A 25,027-nucleotide genomic window follows, 5' to 3' on the forward strand; every position below is an offset into this window, starting at 1 on the left:
GAATCTCGAAATGAAAACGGTAACAAATTCAGTTGAAATTCATTAAATTTGTTTTTTTATTATTCGAATTCTGAATTTTCGAATAGAATTCAGATGGATTAAAAAAATGATCTACTGATTTGAATTCTGTGTCAAGAATAGCTGGTTGTTAAGCAGCGGACTGGGAAGCTGGCTGCCACATTGTTAACAACCAATGACTCATCATCTGTCAGCGGGCTTCCCCACTGACAGCTGAATGAAAAGAAAAGAATGCCTGTGTCCTGACGAGATGGTTCCCCCGTCGGATAATACCTGCCCTGTACTGCGCAGGTGCAGTGCTTGCACAGTACGGAGCACAATGGAGCCACCGAAAATTACAGAAGATGAACAGCTCTGAACCAGCTGTACAAGGCACTTGCGCAATGACCACGACATTGTGCCACATGCTGCCGCATGCTCCCGACGCTCGTGCAACTCTGCAAGGGGCGGGTGTATTACTATTATATTGTGTAAGGGGCAGAGCTGATAAGTTGGGGGTGGTTTTATCAATAAACTACACCTCTTTGCAGGTCGTGTTTAAACAATTGAAGGGCGGGTTTTGCAATGTTGATGGTTAAATAGGTCCTGCAAACCCGCCCATCAACATTGCAAACCTGCCCCGCAAAGACGTGTAGTTTATTGATAAAACCACCTCAAACTTATCAGCTCTGCCTGTCAATTTTAAATTCGGCCTCTTCTTTAGCTATCCGCCCCTTACACAATATAATAGTAATACACCCGCCCCTTGCAGAGTTGCATGAGTATCGGGAGAATGCGGCACAATATCGTGTTCATTGAACAGTAACACGATAACACTGTTCTTTTCTTTATTTTTATTTTTAAATAGCCAGGCTGGCAATTGCAACCGTGAGTCAATACAAATGTGATTTGACTTGTTTTCTTTTTTCTTTAGAAATTTCAGTTTTGTTGCAGCAGGTTCTATACATGGTACAGATGCACCACTTTACAGGCAGACTAAGGGGACCCCCAGGCAATATATATATATATATATATATATATATATATATATATAGATTCACTAGGGCGGCTTTACGTTGTGCGGGCGTAGCGTATCTTATTTACGCTACGCCACCGCTACTTAGAGAGGCAAGTGCTGTATTCACAAAGCACTTGCGTCCCAAGTTACGGCGGCGTAGCGTAAATCGCCCGGCGTAAGCGCGCGTAATTCAAAGTAGGCAGGTCGTGGGCGTGTTGTATTTAAATTAAGCGTGACCCCAGGTAGATGCATGACCGAAGGAACGGCGCATGCTCAGTATCATGTCGTATTTACGCCCAAAGATACGCCGGCTCAATGCCTGTGACGTGAACGTAACCTACGCACAGCCCCATTCACGTAGCAACTTACGTAAACGACGTAAAAAGATACGCTTGTTCCGACGTCCATACCTTGCATGGGCTGCGCCACCTAGAGACCTGCTTTATCTTTACGTCGGCGTATGTCTTACGTAAACGGCGTAACTAATTGCGACGGGCGTATGTACGTTCGTGAATCGGCGTATCTTGCTCATTTACTTATTCGACGTGGAAATCAACGGAAGCGCCACCTAGCGGCCATCGTAAATATGCACCCCAAGATACGACGGCGTACGAGACTTACGCTGCTCGTATCTTGGCCAAATCTATGCGTAACTGATTCTATGAATCAGGCGCATAGATACGACGACGGCCATTCGGACTTACGACGGCGTATCTGGTGATACGCTGTCGTAAGTCTTTGAGAATCTGGCCCATAATCAATATTTTTACTTTAAGTGGGGTTGGTTCCCACACCGTTTTTTTTTTTTTTTTTTTTTTAATTTTGGCATGGGGTTCCACTTAAAATCCATATCAGACTTGAATCGTTCTGAAAATGTGAAATTCTTTAGACAATTATTAAACAAAATGAAATTTTATGAAAACAAAACCATACTACATACTAAAGGAATTCTGAAACCAAACTTAATTAGTACCATAAAGAACCTACCCAAAGCAAAACAAATGTTTCCATTCTACACATGTCTGTAGAACAGTCACATACTTTATCAAAACAATGCAAAAGATAGAAGGTGAAAAATAAACTATGCACGATATCTTATGGTCACCAACTGTACATATACAGGAATACAAGAAAACCAAGGACTATTCTTAACCGCTTAACGAGCGCTGCATGTACATATACGTCGGCAGAATGGCACGGACAGGCAGAACGACGTGCCCGCACGTCGCTGCCTAGACGTGGGTCGGGGGTCCGAGCGAAACCCCCAACGGTACACACGGCGGTCGGTAAGCCTCTGCGAGCGATCCGGGATGAGGGGGCGGCTCGTTTATAGCCGCTCCGTCGCGATCGCTCCCCGGAGCTGAAGAACGGGGAGAGCCGTATGTAAACATGGCTTCCCCGTGCTTCACTGTGGCGGCTGCATCGATCGAGTGATCCCTTTTATAGGGAGACTCGATCGATGACGTCAGACCTACAGCCACACCCCCCTACAGTTGTAAACACACACTAGGTGAAACATAACTCCTACAGCGCCCCCTGTGGTTAACTCCCAAACTGCAACTGTCATTTTCACAATAAACAATGCAATTTAAATGCATTTTTTGCTGTGAAAATGACAATGGTCCCAAAAATGTGTCAAAATTGTCCGAAGTGTCCGCCATAATGTCGCAGTCACGAAAAAAATCGCTGATCGCCGCCATTAGTAGTAAAAAAAATAATAATTAATAAAAATGCAATAAAACTATCCCCTATTTTGTAAACGCTATAAATTTTGCGCAAACCAACCGATAAATGCTTATTGCGATTTTTTTTTACCAAAAATAGGTAGAAGAATACGTATCGGCCTAAACTGAGGAAAAAATAAAATTTTATATATGTTTTTGGGGGATATTTATTATAGCAAAAAGTTTTTTCAAAATTGTCGCTCTATTTTTGTTTATAGCACAAAAAATAAAAACCGCAGAGGTGATCAAATACCACCAAAAGAAAGCTCTATTTGTGGTAAGAAAAGGACGCCAATTTTGTTTGGGAGCCACGTCGCACGACCGCACAATTGTCAGTTAAAGCAACGCAGTGCCGAATCGCAAAAAGTGCTCTGGTCTTTGGGCAGCAATATGGTCCGGGGCTTAAGTGGTTAAATAGTGAATGTCTTAGGGCAGTTTCATAAGATAATTTATACATAGGAAGAGCCTTATTAATCAGAGTAAGCCAAAGAGGGAGGGGTTGCGGACTCCCAGGTTTGAAGTATGGCTTTTTTAATATAAACAAAAAAACATAAAATCATCATCTGCTGGAGATAAAAGACGTCACAGTGACTATGGAGGAAGAGGACGGACATGACGGGGTTACTGGGTGTAAATAGAAAATAAGATCTTATTACCTCCTCTGCTGCCACTTCCAGCAACGTCTTCTCTCTACTTCCTCCCGACTCACCTCTCACTTGGAAATTCTTTTTTGAACCTGACATCACTTCCTGTCTGCATTCCATAGAGATTTCCTTACTGTAAGTAAGTAAGTGAGATCACCACCATGTGGAGTTCAGAGGAACGGCAGCCCATGGAAACGTCTCATAGTGTAAACACGGCCTTATGCTTTGTGTGTTTATGCACTACGTATATCCTTATAGATGCAAAATAAACAGCTCTTTTAACCAGTTGAGCTCTAGAAGATTTTACCCCCTTCATGACCAGGGCATTTTTCACTATTCTGCACTACTACACTACTTTAACAGGTAAGTGCGCTGTCATATAACACAGTACCCAAACAACATTTCATTTTTTTTCTCCATAAAAACAGATCGTTGTTTGGAGGTATTTGAGCACCAGTGGGTTTTTTATTTTTTGCAATATAAATAAAAAATACTAAAAATGTTCAAAAAAATGTATATTGGATTAGGGACCCCAACCAAAATCTCACATAATTACATAGAACACTGGGTAGTGCCCTTGTGGATTTGCACCAATGCCAAATAGTTTTTTGTTTGTTTTTTGTCTTTTACAAAATACTTTTTAGAGGGAATGGTTGTTTTGATAAGTCGCAACAGCTCTCTCACCAACAGCAAGAAGCCCTTACTATTACAAGGGATGTAAACATCCCTTGTAATAGAAAAAAGCATGACAGGTCCTCTTAACCACTTAAAGGGGTTGTAAAGGAAATTTTTTTTTTCATAATAAGCATCCTTTACCTGCAGACATTCCTCTTTTCACTTCCTCATTGTTCGTTTTTGCTCAGAAGTTGCTCTATTTCTTCTCTGTTCTGTTCACTTCCTGCTTGTCTGATTGTTACTGACCACCGTGAAGGGAGGCTTTACTTCGGTGGTCAGTAACGTGCTCACCCCCTCCTGGGAACTACATCTGTGTGGCAGGATGCTCTCTACGTGTTAGAGACTCCAAGTAAGTGTGAATTACTGGGCGTGCCGCAATTCATACTGGGAAATGTAGTTCTTACATGAACGAGCGCCGCAAACCAGGAACTGAATGAGAACAGAAACTAGAATGCCGGAGGTGATATAGATGAAGGAATTTAATAGGTATTTACTCATTTTTTAACAGAATCATTACACTATTCTGTCTGTCTACCTTGCAGACATTAATTTTAGGCAAAATATTTTTTTCCTTTAGTGACCCTTTAAGCCCCAGACCATTTTGCTGGTCAAAGACCGGGCCACTTTTTGCGATTCAGCACTGCGTCACTTTAACCAACAATTGTGACGTGGCTCCCAAACAAAATTGACGTCCTTTTTTCCCATGCTTTCTTTTGGTGGTTCTGCGGATTTTATTTTTTGCGCTATAAACAAAAATAGAGCAATATTCTTTACTTTTTGCTATAATAAATATCCCCAAAAAGCCTCAGTTTAGGTTGATACGTATTCTTCTACATATTTTTGGTAAAATATACAATAAGCGTTTATTGATCGGTTTGCGCAAAAGTTATAGCTGTGACGAGACCCTTTCTCGTCCGGTTCTGCTCTCCCGACACTCCTCTGCTTCTATTGGATCAGCTTGCAGATTGCAACGTCTGATGGTCCAGTCATCCAAGGTTCCGGGATCCGAACTACAGCTATGTGCCATTCAGACCCATTAAGAACAAACACCAGGCAGGCTGTATGTAAGTTCAAACAGGACTCTTTATTTTCAAGTACACAGCACACTTTTATACAGAATTTGGAACATCCCACCCCCAACAACAGGGATTGGTCCAATAGCTTGGATAGAAAGACTTGTGTATTGAGACAGAAGCCCCAGGGGGTAATCAATGTAACCCGGTCTACTTAATTACTACCTCTGAGAGGTTACATTCCTTTAGACAATAGAATGCTAATTCAATGCTCCTGACAGGAGGCTTCTGACCTTTAGAACAATACAAAGTCTTTTAGCGTAAACACATACATCTTCAAACACACATTCTAAAAGTCATTTTGTGGAGGTAATTATCTCCTAGAGACGGGTCGTCTCTGACACCCGCTCTTAACCTGCAGAACACAATAAAAGGTATTTCACAAGCTGGTTCCACTTAGCATTTCAATAGTCTGAGCTAAGCATTGAAGGGTCATTGTCTATTGACCTAGTCAGGACAACTAAACCACTTGTAATGTGTCCAGTATCTCCTGCCATGAACTGTCAGTAATGTCCCATCTTCTGATATACATGAATTAGGATTTCAAGTAGAAACATTCCAGCACTGCAAGGCAAGGTCCATGACAATAGCGTTTACAAAAGAGGGGATAGTTTTATGGCATTTTTATTAATATTTTTTTTTTACTAGTTATGGCAGCAATCAACGATTTTTATCGTGACTGCGACATTATGGCGGACACACTGGACACTTTTGACACATTTTTGGGACCATTGTAATTTTTACAGCGATCAGTGCTATAAAAATGCACCGATTACTGTGAAAATTACACTGCCAGTGAATGGGGTTAACCACTAGGTGGCATGGTAGGGGTTAAGTGTGACCTAGTGTGTGATTCTTACTGTAGAGGGGATGGGCTGTGTGTGACAAGACAGTGATCACTGCTTCCGATTACAGGAAGTGGCGATTAGTGTAATTGTCACTAGGCAGAGCAGGGAGATGCTTGTTTACATCAGCATCTCCCCGTTCTTGCTCACCGTGAGACGATCGCAGATATCCCCGCAGCGATCGAGTCCGTGGGACCCGCGGTCGCGCTCACGGGGCTTGTGGAGGGCGAGCGCGTCCACAATGCCGCTTCCTTAAAGGGGAAGTATATATACAACCTTCTGCCCAGGAGTGCCATTCTGTCGATGTATAAGTGCGTGCGGCAGTCGGCAAGCAGTTAACCCCTTAACGCCCGCCGCACGACTATATACGTCCGCAAAATGGCACGAACAGGCAGAAGGGCGTATATATACGTCCTTGCCTTCTAGCGGGTGGGGGGTCCGATCGGGACCCCCCCCCGCTGCGTGCGGCGGGCGGATTCCATTGGGGAGCAATTCGGAATGACGGCGCGGCTATTCGTTTATAGCCGCTCCGTCGCAATCGCTCTCCGGAGCTGAAGCACGGGGAGAGCCATATGTAAACACGGCTTCCACGTGCTTCACTGTGGCGGCTGCATCGATCGAGTCATCCCTTTTATAGATGACATCAGTCCTACAGCCACACCCCCCTGCAGTTGTAAACACACACTAGGTGAACCCTAACTCCTACATCGCCCCCTGTGGTTAACTCCCAAACTGCAACTGTCATTTTCACAATAAACAATGCAATTTAAATGCATTTTTTGCTGTGAAAATGACAATGATCCCAAAAATGTGTCAAAATTGTCCGAAGTGTCCGCCATAATGTCGCAGTCACGAAAAAAATTGCTGATCGCCGCCAATAGTAGTAAAAAATTTTTTTTTATAAAAATGCAATAAAACTATCCCCTATTTTGTAAACGCTATAAATTTTGCGCAAACCAATCGATAAACGCTTATTGTTTTTTTTTTAACCAAAAATAGGTAGAAGAATACGTATCGGCCTAAACTGAGGGAAAAAAAGTGTTTTATATATGTTTTTGGGGGATATTTATTATAGCAAAAAGTAAAAAATATTGCATTTTTTTCAAAATTGTTGCTCTAATTTTGTTTATAGCGCAAAAAATAAAAACCGCAGAGGTGATCAAATACCACCAAAAGAAAGCTCTATTTGTGGGGAAAAAAGGACGCCAATTTTGTTTGGGAGCCACGTCGCACGACCGCGCAATTGCCTGTTAAAGCGACACAGTGCCGAATCGCAAAACCTGGCCTGGGCATTTAGCTGCAAAATGGTCCGGGGCTTAAGTGGTTGTAAACCCATTACAACCATTTTAACCTACAGCTAAGCCTAGATTAAGGCTCACCTGTAGGTGCAACAAATGTCTCCCAAGCCTAAAAGGTTTAGGAGATATTTGCATGCACTGTAGACATCGGGCGCAGAAGCACTGCTTCAAATGGTGATCATGCTGTTAGTGGCGCCACCCGCGGGAGTGACGGCATCGCTGCTCCAGCCAGTCACAGCGCCGGAGCAGTGATACCCGGAAGTCACTTCGGGTTTCATGGCGGCGATGGGGGAGGTGACCGAGGACTGCTGCGGGGGCTTCGATCTCAGGTAAGTAATTCATAATGAGCTAGTATGCTATGCATACTAACTCATTTTGCCTTTGTCTTGCAGGGTGTATTTTTTTTTAAAGAGAGGTTTTACTTCCTCTTTAAATATGAGATCTGGGGTCAAAAAGACCTCAGATCTCATATTTACACTAAAATGCAATTCAAAAAAATATATATTTTTCTATGTCATTCTAAAAAAAATTAAAAAAAAATTGCCCTTTAAGAGCATTGGGCGTAAGTGATGTTTTTACGACAAAGCCCTCTCCCGCCACCAATAAAATAGATTTTGCGGTGTATCCGCTGCAGAGACCACCTTTATCTGAAAGAGGATCGCCTGCTCTTGAAGAGGGTACCGGGGTTATGGTAGTTAGCTGCTACCATAACAATGGTATTCCTCTTCAAAGTCGAAACGTATAACGACAGCGGACGGTCCGTAAGTGGTTAAATTGTTTGTGAACCCAAAAGTATAAATCATTGGCAGCCCCTCTATTATAGCCAGGCATACCACACTGCATAAGTCTATAATTAAAACGAGGCATGTAAATACCGTATTTATCGGCGTATATCGCGCACTATTTTCCCCTTAAAATAAGGGGGAAATCGTGGGTGCGCGATATACGCCGATAGCCGCTTCCCGCACTCAGTTTGAAATCCTGCGCAGTATACTCGGGTACATTCGGCCAGGCTCGGCTTTGCTCGTGCTCACGCATTAACGTCACAGAGCGTGAGCGCGAGCTAAGCCGAGCCTTGCCGAATGTACCCGAGTGTACTGCACTCGGTATATGTCGGCGGAGGCGTTCGAATTGAGCGCGGGAAGCGGGGACTTGACGTGAGGCGCGCGCTGGAGAGGCCAGGAGGACACCATCGAGGCCGCAGACGGACGCCGGACCGGACGATGGACGCTGGGAAGACACCAAAACTGTAAGTAATAAAATCATATAACTTTTTTTACAGGAATTTCGGGGGCAACATTAGGGGTGCGCGGTATACGCGGGAGCGCGTTATACCGCGATAAATACGGTACCTTTTTAGAACGATCTTCAGGCCGGTCACGTGTCTCGCGGCCACTGTACACCTCCGATACAGGGCTACTGCAGGAGGGGCTGAGATCTCCCTCTGATATTAGCTGGGGAGGTCACATGGCTGCTCAGCCCTTCCCACAGTAGCCCTGGAGACCGGCCGTGCGTCACGTGACCGGCCTGAAGATTGCTCTAAAAAGGTATTTACATGCCTCGTTTTAATAAGCCCCCATTCACATCTAGGCGTTTTTACGCCTGTAGCGCTACGCCGCTGCCGCCAGAGGGCTGGAAACACATTTCCCTCTATGGAGATGGTTCACATCTCCACGCCGAACGCCGGCCGCCTGCCGCCTGAAAAAAGGTCCCGGACCTTTTTTTCAGGCGTCTTTCGGCGTTCGGCTAGGAGATGGGAAGCATCTCCATAGAGGGGGTCAATCTGGGGCACATCTAGGCGGACAATACCGGCGTTTTGTCACCGCAAATCGCGGTACAAAACGCCGCTATTTGTACCGCGATTTGCGGCGACAAGACGCCGCGATTTCGTCCGCCTAGATGTGAATGGAGCCTAAAAGACTTATACAGAGTGGTATGCCTAACTATAATAGAGGGGCTGCCAGTGACCATTTGTAAAATTGTATTTCTAAAAATATTCGGCAGGGGGGGTAGAGACAGATACACAGAACACAGAGCTGACAGGCAGGGAGGAGGGGGTGAGAGGAGAGCAGAGAGGAGAGCTGCGGATGACGGAGGGACATACGCTGACCACTGTAGTCAGGGCTCAGCAGCCCTGATTATCGTGGTCAGCACAGAGAGGGGGACACAGGAAGTGGCAGGATCAGCCAGGTTTTTTTTACAGTTTAGAGAGGGGCAGAATACAAAACACAAGCACTGTGCCGTTTAATCTGCTTCTAGAGAACAGCATCTTAATTTATTTTAGGTTAACAAACGCTTTAAAGTTCATGGGCCAGATTCTCAAAGGCGTTACAACGGCGCAACACCATTAGCGCCGTCGTAACTCCTCATCTGGCCCCGGGTATCTATGCGAATGATTCTTAGAATCAGTTGCACATAGATACCCATTAGATCTGACATGCGTAAGGCTGTTACGCTGTCAGATCTTAAAAGTATTTTTTTTTCCCGCCGCTAGGTGTCGCATCGTCGTTTTCCCCGTCGTCTATGCAAATGAGGTAAGTACGCGAGATTCCCGAACCTACGCGCGTCCGACGCTGAGAATTTACCTAGTTTCCGTAGCGTACGCGACGCGTAAGGTTGCCCCTGCTATTAGCAGGGGCAACCAATGTGAACTATGGCCGTCGTTCCCGCGTCGAAGTTTAAAAAAAATACGTCGTTTGCGTAAGACGTCCGTGAATGGCGCTGGACGCCATTTACGTAAACGTCTAAGCAAATGACGTCGGGGCGACGTCATTTAGCGCAATGCACGTCGGGTAATTTACCCGACGGAGCATGCGCAGTACGCTCGGCGCGGGAGCGCGCCAAATTTAAATGGTGCCCGCCCCATTTGAATTGGGGGGGCTTGCGCAGAGCGAATTAACGATACACCGCTGCAAGTTTACAGGTAAGTGTTCTGAGAATCAGGATGTAAACCTGTAAACCTGCGGCGGTGTAGCGTACAGTACATACATTACGCTGCCCAGGAGCAACGTTAATGTATGAGAATCTGGCCCCATATGCGTGTAAAGACAGGTGTCCCAATACTTTTGGCAATATATTGTATATTCAATTTTATTGCGGGCCGATACAATCTCCATGCCCAGCAGTACATTGCCAATAATCCAAATTCATCTTATGCCCGTCCATTTCAGCAGAAATACGTCACCATGGAAAATTTCAAAACTTTACTAAACATGTCACTTCACTTTTCCACTCGTACTGGTCCACCTCCCCCATTCACCATATGCCAATTATTATGCGATTTCTACACTTCAATGATAAATCCCCCATGCCCCCCTCCCCAAAATCATCCTGCATACAACAAACTTTATAAAATTAGGCCACTTATCTCCAGCAAACTGGACCAAATTGGAAGGGCTTCCTACACATAACATTCGTTATCTTCTGATTCAGAGATTCTGATGGATCCACCTCCCCCCAACCCCAACACAATAAGTAGGAATCATCTTATGTCACTTTTATACCGTACTGTGTTTATTACAATATGCTTCTATTTCATATGTAGTGCATTGTTATAATAATGGAAAATGTTAATGCAAAATAAAAAACAGAATCAATTTGGATCGCTACCAGGTGTGGACTGAGAACTCATGGGGCCCCTGGGTAATAGACAATCATGGGGCCCCTGGGTAACAGAGGATCATGGGGTCCCTGGGTAACAGAAGATCATGGGGCCCCTGGGTAACAGAAGATCATGGGGCCCCTGGGTAACAGACAATCATGGGGCCCCTGGGTAACAGACAATCATGGGATCCCTGGGTAACAGACAATCATGGGATCCCTGGGTAACAGAAGATCATGGGGCCCCTGGGTAACAGAAGAGCATGGGGTCCCTGGGTAACATAAGATCATGGGGCCCCTGGGTAACAGAAGATCATGGGATCCCTGGGTAACAGAAGATCATGGGCCCCTGGGTAACAGAAGATCATGGGGCCCCTGGGTAACAGAAGATCATGGGGTCCCTGGGTAACAGAAGATCATGGGGCCCCTGGGTAACAGAAGATCATGGGGCCCCTGGGTAACAGAAGATCATGGGGCCCCTGGGTAACAGAAGATCATGGGGCCCTTGGGTAACAGAAGATCATGGGATCCCTGGGTAACAGAAGATCATGGGCCCCTGGGTAACAGAAGATCATGGGGCCCTTGGGTAACAGAAGATCATGGGATCCCTGGGTAACAGAAGATCATGGGGTCCCTGGGTAACTGAAGATCATGGGGCCCCTGAGTAAAAGAAGATCATGGGGCCCCTGTTTACCTGCCCACACTTAAACATAACAGAAAATGGCACTCTACACACACACAAGGTCACATTGTATAATCAATGCATTGATCCCATTTATACAATGTCTCTACTCTTCCCCATTGCTTTAGGACACATTCACATGGGTGAACAGGGGGAGTAAAATCAGGCAGTTGGACTGTGGTTTTACCGCCCCCCCAACCACCTACCTAAAGAAGGGTATTCAGCCTGTTATGGCGCATTTAAGTGCATTAGGCTGTGCCACAATTGTTGTTATCGAACTCGCACTCTCTCTTCAAATTCACACCGCAACTGTCCCACAAAATGGTGTGGCATTTACAGAGTTAAAACACGCTGTGAGGAGGCAATACATCACCTTCCGAGAAACATCTCTGACAAGCGATCCTCATCCACTGTGGATTGCTTTTCCGAGGGGCAGCAAGGGCTGACCCATCTCCACATACCCCCTCACTATGACCCCGCTACACATTCTCCTCCCAATAACCTCACACTGTGACCTTTATCCATCCCCCTTACTGTGTCCCCTCTACTCATTCTACCCCCCCCCCTCCATACTGTGACCCCTCTACATCACAGATACCCCCTCACTGTCACCTCTCTACCTCACAGATATCCTCAGCACTGTAACCCCTCTACCCATTCCCCCCCTACCCCCTCACTGTGACCCTTCTACCTATGTCCCCATACCCCCTCACTGTGAACCCTCTACCCAATCTGTGACCACTCCACCCCCCCAGATACCCCCGCATTGTCACTTCTCTACCTCACAGATATCCCCAGCACTGTAACCCCTCTACCCTTTCCCACGATACCCTCTGCACTGTAAAAACTCTACCCATTCCCCCCCAATACCCTGGCACTGTGACCCCTTTACCTATCTCCCATATCCTCTCACTGTGACCCCTCTATCCATTCTCTCCCCGATACCCCTGCACTGTGACCCCCTCTACCCATTTCCCCCCAGTACCCTGGCACTGTGACCCCTTTACCTATCTCCCAAAACCTCTCATTGTGACCCCTCTATCCATTCTCTCCCCGATACCCCTGCACTGTGACCCCCTCTACCCATTTCCCCCCAGTACCCTGGCATTGTGACCCCTTTACCTATCTCCCATACCCTCTCACTGTGACCCCTCTATCCATTCTCTACCCGATACCCCTGCACTTTGACCCCTATATCCATTCTTCCACAATACCCCCGCACTGTGACCACTCTACCCATTCTTCCACAATACCCCCGCAATGTGACCCCTCTACCCATTCTCCGCCCAATAAACCCAAACTGTGACCCCTCTACACCCCACACTGTCACCTCTCTACCTTACAGATATCCCCAGCACTGTAACCCCTCAACATAACCCATTCTTCCACAATACCCCCGCACTGTGACCCCTCTATCCATTCTCCCACAATACCCCCGCACTGTGACCCCTCTATCCATTCTCCCACAATACCCCCGCAATGTGACCCCTCTATCCATTCTCCCACAATACCCCCGCAATGTGACCCCTCTACCCATTCTCCCCCCAATAAACCCAAACTGTGACCCCTCTACACCCCACACTGTCACCTCTCTACCTTACAGATATCCCCAGCACTGTAACCCCTCTACCCATTTTCTCCAGCATTGTCACCCCTCTACCCATCCCCCTGATACCCCCCCACACTGAGACCCCTACACCCATTCCTACGATACCTGCTGCACTGTGACCCCTCTACTCAGTCCCTGATACCCCCATGCTGTGACCCCTCTACACCCCAAATACCACCACACTGTCACTTCCCCTACCTCACAGCACTGTAACCCCTCTATCCATTTCCCCCAAAACACCCCACGCTGTGACCCCTCAACCCATTACTTCACCACTCGAAAACCCATGCACTATGACCCCTCTACCCATTACCCCTGAAAGTGCTATTTGGATTTTGGGCCCCCTATGTGGCTAGGCTGTGAAAAAGTCTCACATGTGGTATCCCTATACACAGGATGCGTAGAATGTGTTTTGTGGTGTAATTGTAAGTATCCCTATGCTGTGTGTAAGAAATAAACTTGTTAAAATTAAAATTTTAGTAAAAAGAAATACAATTTCATAATTTACCAAAGAATTGTTGGGAAAAAATAAAACTTCAAAAAACTCGCCATGCCTCTAACTAAATACCTTGGACTATCTACTTTAATTTGGGTAATATTTTTACTGTCTTGGTACTTTAATGGCCTCAAGAAATTAGATAGGCCGTCAGTACATCAGGACTGATCGATTTTCAGTATATACCATAATTTGTGGACTCTATAACTTTCATACATAAATAAATAATATCCACTGATTTGGGTTATTTACTGTCTTTTTTTGTTTATTTAACAAAAACAAACCCAGTGGTGAATAAAACCACCAAAAGAAAGCTCTATTTGTGTGGAAAGGGGGTGAAAGTGCACGGTATTGAAGTGGCTAATAAAGCCATTTTGGATGTCACTTATGATACCTTTAGCACAGCCAAATTTCTGTATAGCGTCCCTTACCATTCCATTAAATACCTTACATACTATTGATGTTAGGCTGACTGGTCTAAAGTTTCCTGGTATACATTTCTTTATCCCCCAGACCAGTACCCAGCTCTCCTTACCCTTTGTCAATCTCTTACCCCAGCTGCTGCATTAAAATAAAAACTAGTGCATAACAGAACAATAAATTGTAACACATATTAGTATATGTATAAATGTAACACATGTATGGTCTAATATATTTCTGCATGTTGTTGTGCAATACAGGCTGACACTAGCTGGTGTATTTTTATTTCTTTGTTTATTCTATCTGGGATTCTTTAACCACTTAAGCCCCGGACCTTTAGGCAGCTAAATGCCCAGGCCAGGTTTTGCGATTCGGCACTGCGTTGCTTTAACAGACAATTGCGCGGTCGTGCGACGTGGCTCCCAAACAAAATTGGCGTCCTTTTTTCCCCACAAATAGAGCTTTCTTTTGGTGGTATTTGATCACCTCTGCGTTTTTTTTTTTTTTTGCGCTATAAACAAAAATAGAGCGACAATTTTGAAAAAAATTCAATATTTTTTACTATTTGCTATAATAAATATCCCCCAAAAACATATATAAAAATGTTTTTTTTCCTCAGTTTAGGCCGATACGTATTCTTCTACCTATTTTTGGTAAAAAAAAATCGCAATAGGCGTTTATCGATTGGTTTGCACACAATTTATAGCGTTTACAAAATAGGGGATAGTTTTATTGCATTTTTATTAATTATTTTTTTTTTACTACTAATGGCGGCGATCAGCGATTTTTTTTTCGTGACTGCGACATTATGGCGGACACTTCGGACAATTTTGACACATTTTTGGGACCATTGTCATTTTCACAGCAAAAAATGCATTTAAATTGCATTGTTTATTGTGAAAATGACAGTTGCAGTTTGGGAGTTAACCACAGGGGGCGCTGTAGGAGTTAGTGTTCACCTAGTGTGTGTTTACAACTGTAGGGGGGTGTGGCTGTAGGACTGACGTCATCGATTGTGTCTCCCTATAAAAGGGATCACTCGATCGATGCAGCGCCATAGTGAAGCACGGGGAAGCCGTGTTTACACACGGCTCTCCCCGTTCTTCAGCTCCGGGGAGCGATCGCGACGGAGCGGCTATAAACGAATAGCCGCGCCGTCGTCCCGGATCACTCCCCGCGGGAATCCGACCGCCGCATGTAGCGGGGGGTGGTCTCGATCGGACCACCCACCCGCTAGAAGGCAAGGACGTACATGTACCATTTGCCTGTACGTGCCATTCTGTGGACGTACATTTACATGCAGCGGTCGGGAAGTGGTTAAATCATACTTATTTATATTAGCGTTTTCACTAAAACTTTGTTTCTGATTTGAAAAAGCACTGCATGTGTTACATTAAATTGTTCTATGGCCTGGATTGATTTTAAAGCAATTGCTCCCATTGAATTCATTGGGGTTAGATTAATATTTAGAACTTAGGGGTAGTTCGGCAAACCTCCCTCGTACTGAGCCCAGGAAGGTTCGACTCATCCCTACACCCCTCTGTGAGATTTCTGATGTATAACAAAATTTGATTTCCATTTATAACAGTTTCCACACTCAGGGCAAGAATATTTCTCCCTAGAGTGAGATCTCTGATGTCTAACAAGTTTCGATTTCCACGCAAAGCATTTCCCACACTCGAGGCAGGAATACGGCTTCTCGCCTGTGTGAATTCTCTGATGTGAGTGGAGATAGGACAACTGTGAAAAACATTTCCTGCACTCGGGGCAACAATACGGCTTTTCCCCCGTGTGAGATCTCTGATGTTTAACAAGGCCCGATTTTTCTGAAAAACATTTTGCGCACTCAGAACAGGAATATGGTTTCTCACCAGTATGAGATCTCTGATGTCTAACCAGAACTGAGGTCTGTGAAAAACATTTCCCGCACTCAGGGCAACAATACGGCTTCTCCCCTGTGTGAGATCTCTGATGTCTAGCAAGATGTGCTTTATCTGTAAAGCATTTCCCACATTCGGGGCAGGAATACAACTTCTCCTCAGTGTGAAATCTCTGATGTTTAACAAGTTTTGATTTCAACGAAAAACATTTCCCACACTCAGGGCAGGAATATGGCTTCTCACCTGTGTGAATCTTCTGATGCGAGTATAGAGAGGAAAACTGTGAAAAACTTTTCCTGCACTCAGGGCAAGAATACAGCTTTTCACCGGTGTGAGATCGCTCATGTATAACAAGATCTGTTTTATGTGAAAAGCATTTGCCGCACTCAGGACAGGAATATGGTTTCTCCCCTGTGTGAGATCTCTGATGTCTATCCAGAACGGATTTCCGTGAAAAAAACTTCCCACACTCTGGGCAGAAATATGGCTTCTCCCCGGTGTGAGATCTCTGATGTGTGACAAGTTGTGATTTCTGTGAAAAACACTTCCTGCACTCAGGGCAGGAATAAGGCTTCTCCCCTTTGTGCACTCTTTGATGTCTAGCAAGTTGTGATTTATCTATGAAACATTTCCCACATTCAGGGCAGGAATTTTGCTCCTCTCCCGTGTGAGATCTGCAATGTATGACAAGTTCTGATTTATGAAAGAAACATTTCCCGCACTCAGAACAGGATTGAAGCTTCTCACCTGTGTGAGATCTCCGATGTACAGTAAGACTTAATTCAGAGCTAAAACTTTCCTCACATTCAGGACAGGAAAATTTATCCTCCCCCTGAATTCCGGCACCATCCCTCACAGTACGAGGTTGCTCAGAGTCAGAGGGATTAAATGGTCTATCCACACTGTGAAGTCCTCCATCCATAGCTGAGCACATTGTCTTTTCTCCTGCACAATCTCTTGTCATGTCCTCATCTCCCATTTTACACCCTGGAGATAAAGTAAGATGGTCCTTCGAGGTTTTTTCAATGGTGTGTCCTGAAAAAATATAAAAACATGATAAATAGATACTAGAGGGTTAGTTCACTTAAATAAAGATTCGATCTGGATCAGGTAGACTTGAGTGAGCAGATGTTATCTATGGATGTTCCAACCAGCTGGAAAACTTCCCCCCTTCAGTCAAAGGGCCTTTGGGTCCTCCTTCCAGATCACTTCTACATTTAGGAAGCCAACACAACTACAAGCCTAGGCAGTGGCTCAAGTAATCTCTGATAATCAAAAGGTTCCAAAGTTGAGACTTGCGGACACTTTTGCATAGAACAAGTGACCACAGGCCTAGGCTTTTGGTGACAAGCAGCACTGGAGGATATTTGGAGAAATATTTTTTACTGAAAAGTTATGTTTTATTTTTTTATCTTCCTCCTAGAATCTACATAAACAGGGATGAGCTCCATGAGGTTGCTTGTTCAGAAGTTGGACAAATGGCCTAACTCGATGGGTGTTCAGCTGAGCCAAACCTCTGGCTGAAGCCGTAAGTGAAATGTTTTGCAGCGGTATTACTACCAATGATAAATGTGAGAGCTTCCCACTCAAGCTGATTGTTTAAAGGGGTTTTCCACCCATTTTGTACGTTTATTAAAAGTCAGCCGCTACAAAAAGTGTAGCTGCTGGCTTTTAATAAACAGACACTTACCTGCTCCACGGCTCCAGCGACGTGCCGGACGGGGCTCCGCTCCTCGCCGGCCGGCGTCTTCATGCTCAGTGTGGGCACCTGGCCGTGACAGCTTTCGGCATGCGCGAGCGGCGCGGCCCGGCGCCATCTGATTGGACAGGCGATCGCCGAGGACCTATCACGTGTCCTGGGCGATCGCCTACAGCAGCCCCTTCCTGTAGGTGATTAAGCTTAATCGCCTAGACGATTAGGCTTAATCGTCTACCCGGAAGGAGGAATTGGGACAGGAAGTCCCACTCCTCCTGAAGCCCCCACTCCCCCCCCAAAGAAATTACATGCCAAATGTGGCATGTAAGGGGGTGAGGAGTGGGATAAGCGGAAGTTCCAAATTTAGGTGGAACTCCGCTTTAAGTATCCTGGCCCATTCAGTGGTAAGCCCACTGACGGGTGAGTGTATACGAAGGGGCAGGGATAGTGTAAAAAACAAACAAACACGATTGTGTTGTCCATCCAAAATTAAATACGAGACTCTTATGCCCTGTTCACACGATCGGTTCGTCTGATGAAAACTGACCGATGTACCGTTTTTATCGGACAAACAGTTCGTGTGTGGGCCCCATAAGTTTTTTTCCCATCAGTGAAAAAAAATAGAACCCGTTTTAAAATTTTTGTATGGTTAAAAAACCGATAGAAAAAAAACGATCGTCTGTGGGAAAATCCATCGGTCAAAAATCCACGCATGCTCAGAATCAAGTCGATGCATGCTCGGAAGCATTGAACTTTTTCTCTGCACGTCGTTGTGTTTTACGTCACCGCGTTGGACACGATCGGATTTTTAACCGATGGTGTGTAGGCAAGACTGATGAAAGTCAGCTTCATCGGATATCTGATGAAAAAATCCATCGGTTCGTTTTCATCAGACGAACCAATCGTGTGTACAGGGCATTAAGGTTTGATATTGATTTTAAGAGAAAGACCAGACAAAATCTTTAACAGACCATTATTTGTGCATGCAACCTAACAGACCAGGAAAAGAGAGACCCCCGCTGAACCATCTTAGACCACATTCCCTCAACATTGAGGGTACATTGGAAAAACATCTTGGACCATTGTTGATGAGAAGAAGTGCCTCTTTCCAACAACCTTGGCCTGGTAGTTGTTGGGGTCTGCTGGTAAGGGGCTTTTCAGAATCTGGAAGCCAACTTGAACCATTTCAAGACTGACCCCTTTACTACCTTCCTGGCCAGACCAGTTTTCAGATTTCAGCACTGTCACGCTTTGAATGACAATTACTCAGTCATGCAACACTGTACCCAAATGAATTTTATATCATATTTTGGATCAGATTGAACTTTCTTGCTGTATTTAATCACTGCTGGATGTTTTTATGTTTTTGATAACAATTTTGCAATAAATTAATATATATATATATATATATATATATATATATAAAATTGACCTGTCCTGATGTACTGATGGCCTATCTCACTTCTTGAAGCCCAAAAATGTCAGGACAGCACTAATATCCTAATTTTGGAAAGTATACAGTCCAAGGTATTTAGTAAGAGGCATGGCATTTTTGAAGTATTATTATTATTATTATTTTTTACTGCTTCAGTGTGTCATAAAGAGCGCAGAACATGAATGACAGCTCCTTAGCTGAATATAATCAAATGGGTGGAGATACCATAGGTGACATAACTGACCAATTATGGACATGACCATTTAAAGTGGGGGTTCACCCTATATAAAAAAAAAAATTTTTTTTTTCCCTCTAGCATTAAATTCGGCATAGTAGCGCGAGCTACAGTATGCCTGTCTGTATTCCGGGGAATGGGCGTTCCTATGGAGAGGGAAGGTGATTGACGGCCGGCCCTGGCACGTCACGCTTCTCCGGAAATAGCCGAAATAGGCTTGGCTCTTCACGGCGCCTGCGCATAGCCTGTGCGCAGGCGCCGTGAAGAGCCGAGACCTACTCCGGCTGTCTTCGGGGAGCGTGACGTGCCAGAGCCGGCCGTCAATCACCCTCCCTCTTGCTAGGAACGCCCATTCCCCGCGGCAGACGTAATCGTCTATGTACGATATAACCGTGAGTACGGGGATAAAAAAATTAAGACCGGCATAGTGTAGCTCGCGCTACTATGCCGGATTTTATGCTGAAATGTTGTTCTGCAGGGTGAACCACCGCTTTAAGGTCAAAGATGTCATTCAGCATCCCTTGTGTTATTACTGACCAAAGCTGGTCATGTCCGTATTTGGACTTGTCAGGCTGCATACTTGGACAAGGGTCTGGAAAAGAACTTGGGGGGACCCATTTTTTTCCCCATCTTTTTGTAGCGTTTTACCTTGAAATCAAAACCAGACTGGAAGATTGAGCAAAAATTGTAGAGACCCCACAGCAGGTTCTTTTGGGGGGGGGGGGGGGGGAGTCCTCCTTAACCACTTACGGACCAGCCGCCACAGTTATACTGCGACAGGTTGGCTCCGCGAACATTTGTAGCTGTACGTCGGTCACTGTAAGTGGGCTAGCAGGCACACGTGCGCCCGCTGCATCGTGGGGGTGCCGTTGCTCATGACCGGCGTTGCGGTGACCGCTGGCTGTAAGCGATCGCGGGCATGAAAGGCAGAACAGGGACGTGTGTGTGTAAACACGCAAATCCCTGTTCTGTGAGGAAAGGCAGATTGTGCGTTCCTAATAGCTAGGAACCACAATCTGTAATTTCCTCTAGGTCAGTCCCCTCCCCCTACAGTTAGAACACACATTAGGGAACACAATTAACCCCTTGATCACCCCCTAGTATTAACCCCTTCCCTGTCAGTGACATTTTTACAGTAATCAGTGCATTTTTCTAGCACTGATCGCTGTATAAATGGTCACAAAAATATGTCAAAAGTGTCCGGTGCGGCCTCCATAATGTTGCAGTCCCGATAAAAATTGCACATTACTAGAAAAAAAAATAATAATACAAATTCTATAAATCTATCCCCTATTTTGTAGACGCTATAACTTTGGTGCCAACCAATCAATATACGCTTATTGCAATTTTTATTACCAAAAATATGTAGAAGAATACATATCGGCCTAAACTGAGAAAAAATGGGAATATTTATTATAGCCAAAAGTACAAAATATTGTTTTTTTTTTCAAAATTGTCGCTTTTTTTGTTTATAGTGCAAGGAAAAAAAAAAATCGCAGAGATGATCAAATACCACCAAAAGAAAGCTCTATTTGTGGGGAAAAAAGGACATCAATTTTGTTTGGGGACAGCGTCATACAGCAATTGTCAGTTAAAGCGACGCCCTGTCCGGTCATTGGGCAGCCAATTCTTCCGGGGCTGAAGTGGTTAAAATCCATATCAGACCCTAAGGAACAGACAACGATGACTCACTGGTTTTAGAACACCAGCAAATCAGTGATTATTATCATCCTATTATTGGCTGATATCACTCATCTCCCACCCTACTCCGGACCAATCAGAGTGCAGTAACAGATCAGAGATAACAGAAGAATATATTATGGCTCACCTGTGCTGATCTCTGTAGGAGTGTCCTCCTCTTTGAATGTCCTCGTCATTCCAGCCCCCTCAGTATATTGCTGATCATCCCTCACATACGTCTCTTCTACTTCACCCTCAACTTTCATCTTCATCAGATCTTCACCCTAAACCAACAGAATGGCAGAAAATAAGATCTGTAACATAGAAGTATTTATGATGTGAGATGACATAGAAAATATCATCGTGTAGAGTCCACACATCGGGCCAGATTCACGTAGCGCAGCGGATCTATAGATCCGCTCGTTCTACGTGAATCAAGATCCGCTCCCGCAAGTTTAGGAAGCAAGTGGCTAATTCACAAACAACTTACCTCCAAACTTGCGACGGCGGATCCTAAATCCCCCAGCGGAATTCAAATTCCGCGGCTAGGGGAGTGTCATATTTAAATCAGGCGCGTTCCCACGCCGATTTAAATGCGCATGCGTCGTCCGGGGAATTTCCCGGCGTGCATTGCTCCCACTGACGTCGCTAGGACGTCAGTGGTTGCGACGCTTACGTAAACGACGTCCGTCCGTATTCGAGAACGACTTACACAAACGACGTAAAAAAATTAAAATTCGACGCGGGAACGTCGGCTATACTTAACATTGGCTGCGCCTGATAAAAGAAGGGGTAAGTATACGACGGAAAACCGCTATGGAAACGACGTAAGAACACTGCGACGGGTCCGCGTACGTTCGTGAATTTGCGTATCTCGCTGATTTACATATTATTTATCGTAAATCAGCAGGAACGCCCCCGGCGCCATTTTTAAATTGAAAAAAAGATCAGACAGTGTAACACATTGTAACACTGTCGGATCTAGCCCTATCTATGCGTAACTGATTCTATGAATCAGGCGCATAGATAGGACCAGTGTAAGTCAGAGATACGATGGTGTATCTGTAGATACACCGTCGTATCTCTTTGTGAATCTGGCCCATCGTCTCCACATGTCAGAGAGTTCAATCACTTTATGTTCCCGACCCTCAACTCCACCTACCTGATGATGATGAGGGATGGGGTGACCTTCCTGTGTGGAATCCCGGGAATACAGAGGACGGGGACATCTCTCTGGTGGGTTCCTGGTATTAGGTGGCTCCATCATATCCTTGTGTCCTTCTGATAACTCCTCCATCACTCCATACTCCTCATACTCCGCTTTATACTCTTCTTTAACAACAATATTATAATCCCCAAGGTTTTCACTCTGAATATATAATAAAACAATCATTGTAACAAACATGATGTGTATAAATCAGAACTATCAATAATTGTCACTCATCTACCTGATGATGGTGGGGGATGGTGTGACCTTCCTGTGTGGAATCCCGGGAATACAGAGGACAGGGACATCTCTCTGGTGGGCTTCTGTAGCTGGATGACTCCACCATATTGTCTTGGAACAGATCTTTGTGTTCTTTTAGAAACTCTGACTCCTCCATCACCCCGTCCTCATCATCCTCCTCTTTTATCTCTTCTTTAACATCAACTTTAGAATCTCTCAGGTCTCCACTCTAATAATAGAAATTACATCAATGGTAACAATGCAGATAATGTACAGATCCTAATGATACTATCAGTGATTGTTCCTCATCTACCTGATGATGGTGGGGGATGGTGTGACCTTCCTGTGTGGAATCCCGGGAATACAGAGGATGGGGACATCTCTCTGGTGGGTTCCCATTACTGGATCCATCTGTAGGAAACACACACACTGACTGAATACATTGTTTCTATGTGTTTATCAGATGATGGGGGATCTAGGTGGAGCCTCCGTACTGCTCTCTTCTTTACAATAAAGTCTCTTCTTACCCGGTGATGTGAGGGGCAGCGGATTGTCCATCATGACGTCCTTGTAGAGATCCTTGTGTCCTTCTAAATACTCCCACTCCTCCATGGAGAAATAGACAGTGACATCCTGACACCTTATAGGAACCTGGCACACACAATGATACAAAGCTACTTGATTATAGAAAGGCACATCCTGTCTATGCTAGCTGGGTCAGAAACCCAAAATTAAAGGACTGCGATATATTTTAAAAGGTAGTTTGTAGGAATTAGGCACATAATTGGACCACATGACCTTCCATGCAAAAACGGCTACTGCTGTGTTTATGCAGACCAGAAGCAGAGGCTATTAGGCAAGTGTTCCTGTGTTCTAATAATAAAATTCTTATAGCTTATGTAAGCAACTGATGTCTGGCGACATAAGTGTCTAACATATTATCCCACATAGCTAGGTCTGTGCTACTGTATGTGTGTAGTGGTCACTTTGCAGTGGATTATTGGGTGAACCTCTTTATTAAAATAAAGTTTATATGCAGCTCCTGTTAGCTTAGTTAAAGCGGAGGTTCACCTTTTAAAACATTTTTTGACATCACACAAAGTCGCGCCATCCTACCGACACAATGCCGGTGTTTTTTTTTTTTTTCAGCACATACCTCTTAATCCCGATTTTCACCTCACGGCGATCCCGCGGGAGTGGGCGTTCCCAAGCACTGCCTGTGATTGACAGGCTTCTGAACGGCGCATACTGCGCGTCACAGGTTGCCGACAGAACCCGAACGTCGGTGCGCAGGCGCCGTATAGAGCCGCACCGACATTCGGGTTTTTCCGGCAATATGGTGCGATTCCTGTCTGAATTGCATGAGGTTTCCCCACCGCTCATGTGTGAACCCAGGCCTGTCAAAGTGATTTCAGTCTTTGTTCACTCAGGAAAGTGCGGGAAACTACATGTGACTTGGACAGGAATAATACTGCATTCCTGTTCAGAGCGCATGCGATTCTTTGCAGTACAATTTGAGCCCATTAATTTTGTATGGGCTCAAATCGCACCTCAAAATATCGGTTTCGGGAATCTGAACATTTTCATGAGCACGAGTATTTGCGAAAATATTTGGTATTGGCATCACTAATGAAAAGCGTTTATTACAGTTTGTTCACATGTTATCGGCTACGATTGGTCACATCGATCATTACACCTGGGCCTCTCACATCGGCCGGGTACAAGCACTGTGATCACGCAAGATTATCACAGGAACGTGTGCACACGATTGGGAGGATGTCCCTGGATTTCCTCCTGGAACTGGAGAACAACCCTAAGGCCATATTTTTTAGAATACAGCAGGCAGGAAGTGGTTAAGAGTGACGCCCATCTGTTAACATCCTACTATTGCCCAAGTAATCTACACCCTGAGGTGAAATGTCAGCCAACCTTGTCTATGGGGGTTACCACCACACTTCTGGGGGTCAGGGGGGGTGCTACATATATATGAATGTGAGTTAGGGACCTTAGATTGTAAGCTCCCTGAGGGCAGATACTGATGTAAATGTATAATACTGTATATATCGTGGTAGTGTGGTACCCCACCAGTGTCCGAATACAGAATTCTCAACCAGGCAGGTTAAGGGGCTCAAGTGTATTTGCTTGTTTGGGAGGAAACTGGCTTTTCAGCTTCCTCGTTATTTACTAAAGTCCACTTTGGGACCTGGAGCCTGGGCATTTCTAAGGCCCCGTACACACGACCAAACATGTCTGCTGAAACTGGTCCGCGGGCCAGTTTCAGCAGACATGTTCGGTCGTGTGTAGGACCGAGCGGACAGAATTCCAGCAAACATTTGCCCGCCGGGCCTTTTCCCAGCGGACAAATATTCCTGGACTTGTTTTAAAACAGCCCGCTGGAATCCTGCCCGCTCGGACATGTTCGGTCGTCTGTACAGACCTACCGTACATGTCCGAGCGCCCGCCATCCCTCGCATGCGTCGAATGACTTTGACGCATGCGTGGAAGCATTTAACTGGCAGGCCCGCCCACGTCGCCGCGTCATCGTCGCGGCGACACCGCGGACACGCCCCGCG

The 25,027-nt window shown here is 45.1% G+C and overlaps 1 protein-coding gene across 1 annotated transcript in view; it reads right to left on the bottom strand.

Moving 5' to 3' along the window:
• The window catches only part of LOC120935514 (zinc finger protein 432-like), a 66,327-nt gene extending 43,528 nt beyond the window's left edge, over positions 1 to 22,799 (bottom strand). Inside the window, exons 1-2 of the mRNA XM_040347564.1 lie at positions 22,768 to 22,799; positions 21,156 to 21,291 (exon numbers count right to left, since the gene is read on the bottom strand). Coding sequence (XP_040203498.1) covers positions 21,156 to 21,279 — 124 coding nt within the window. The 5' untranslated portion in view covers positions 21,280 to 21,291; positions 22,768 to 22,799. The remainder of the gene's footprint in view (positions 1 to 21,155; positions 21,292 to 22,767) is intronic.
• Positions 22,800 to 25,027: the final 2,228 nt, after the last annotated feature.

This window comes from Rana temporaria, chromosome 4, assembly GCF_905171775.1.
Source record: "Rana temporaria chromosome 4, aRanTem1.1, whole genome shotgun sequence".
NCBI lineage: Eukaryota > Metazoa > Chordata > Amphibia > Anura > Ranidae > Rana > Rana temporaria.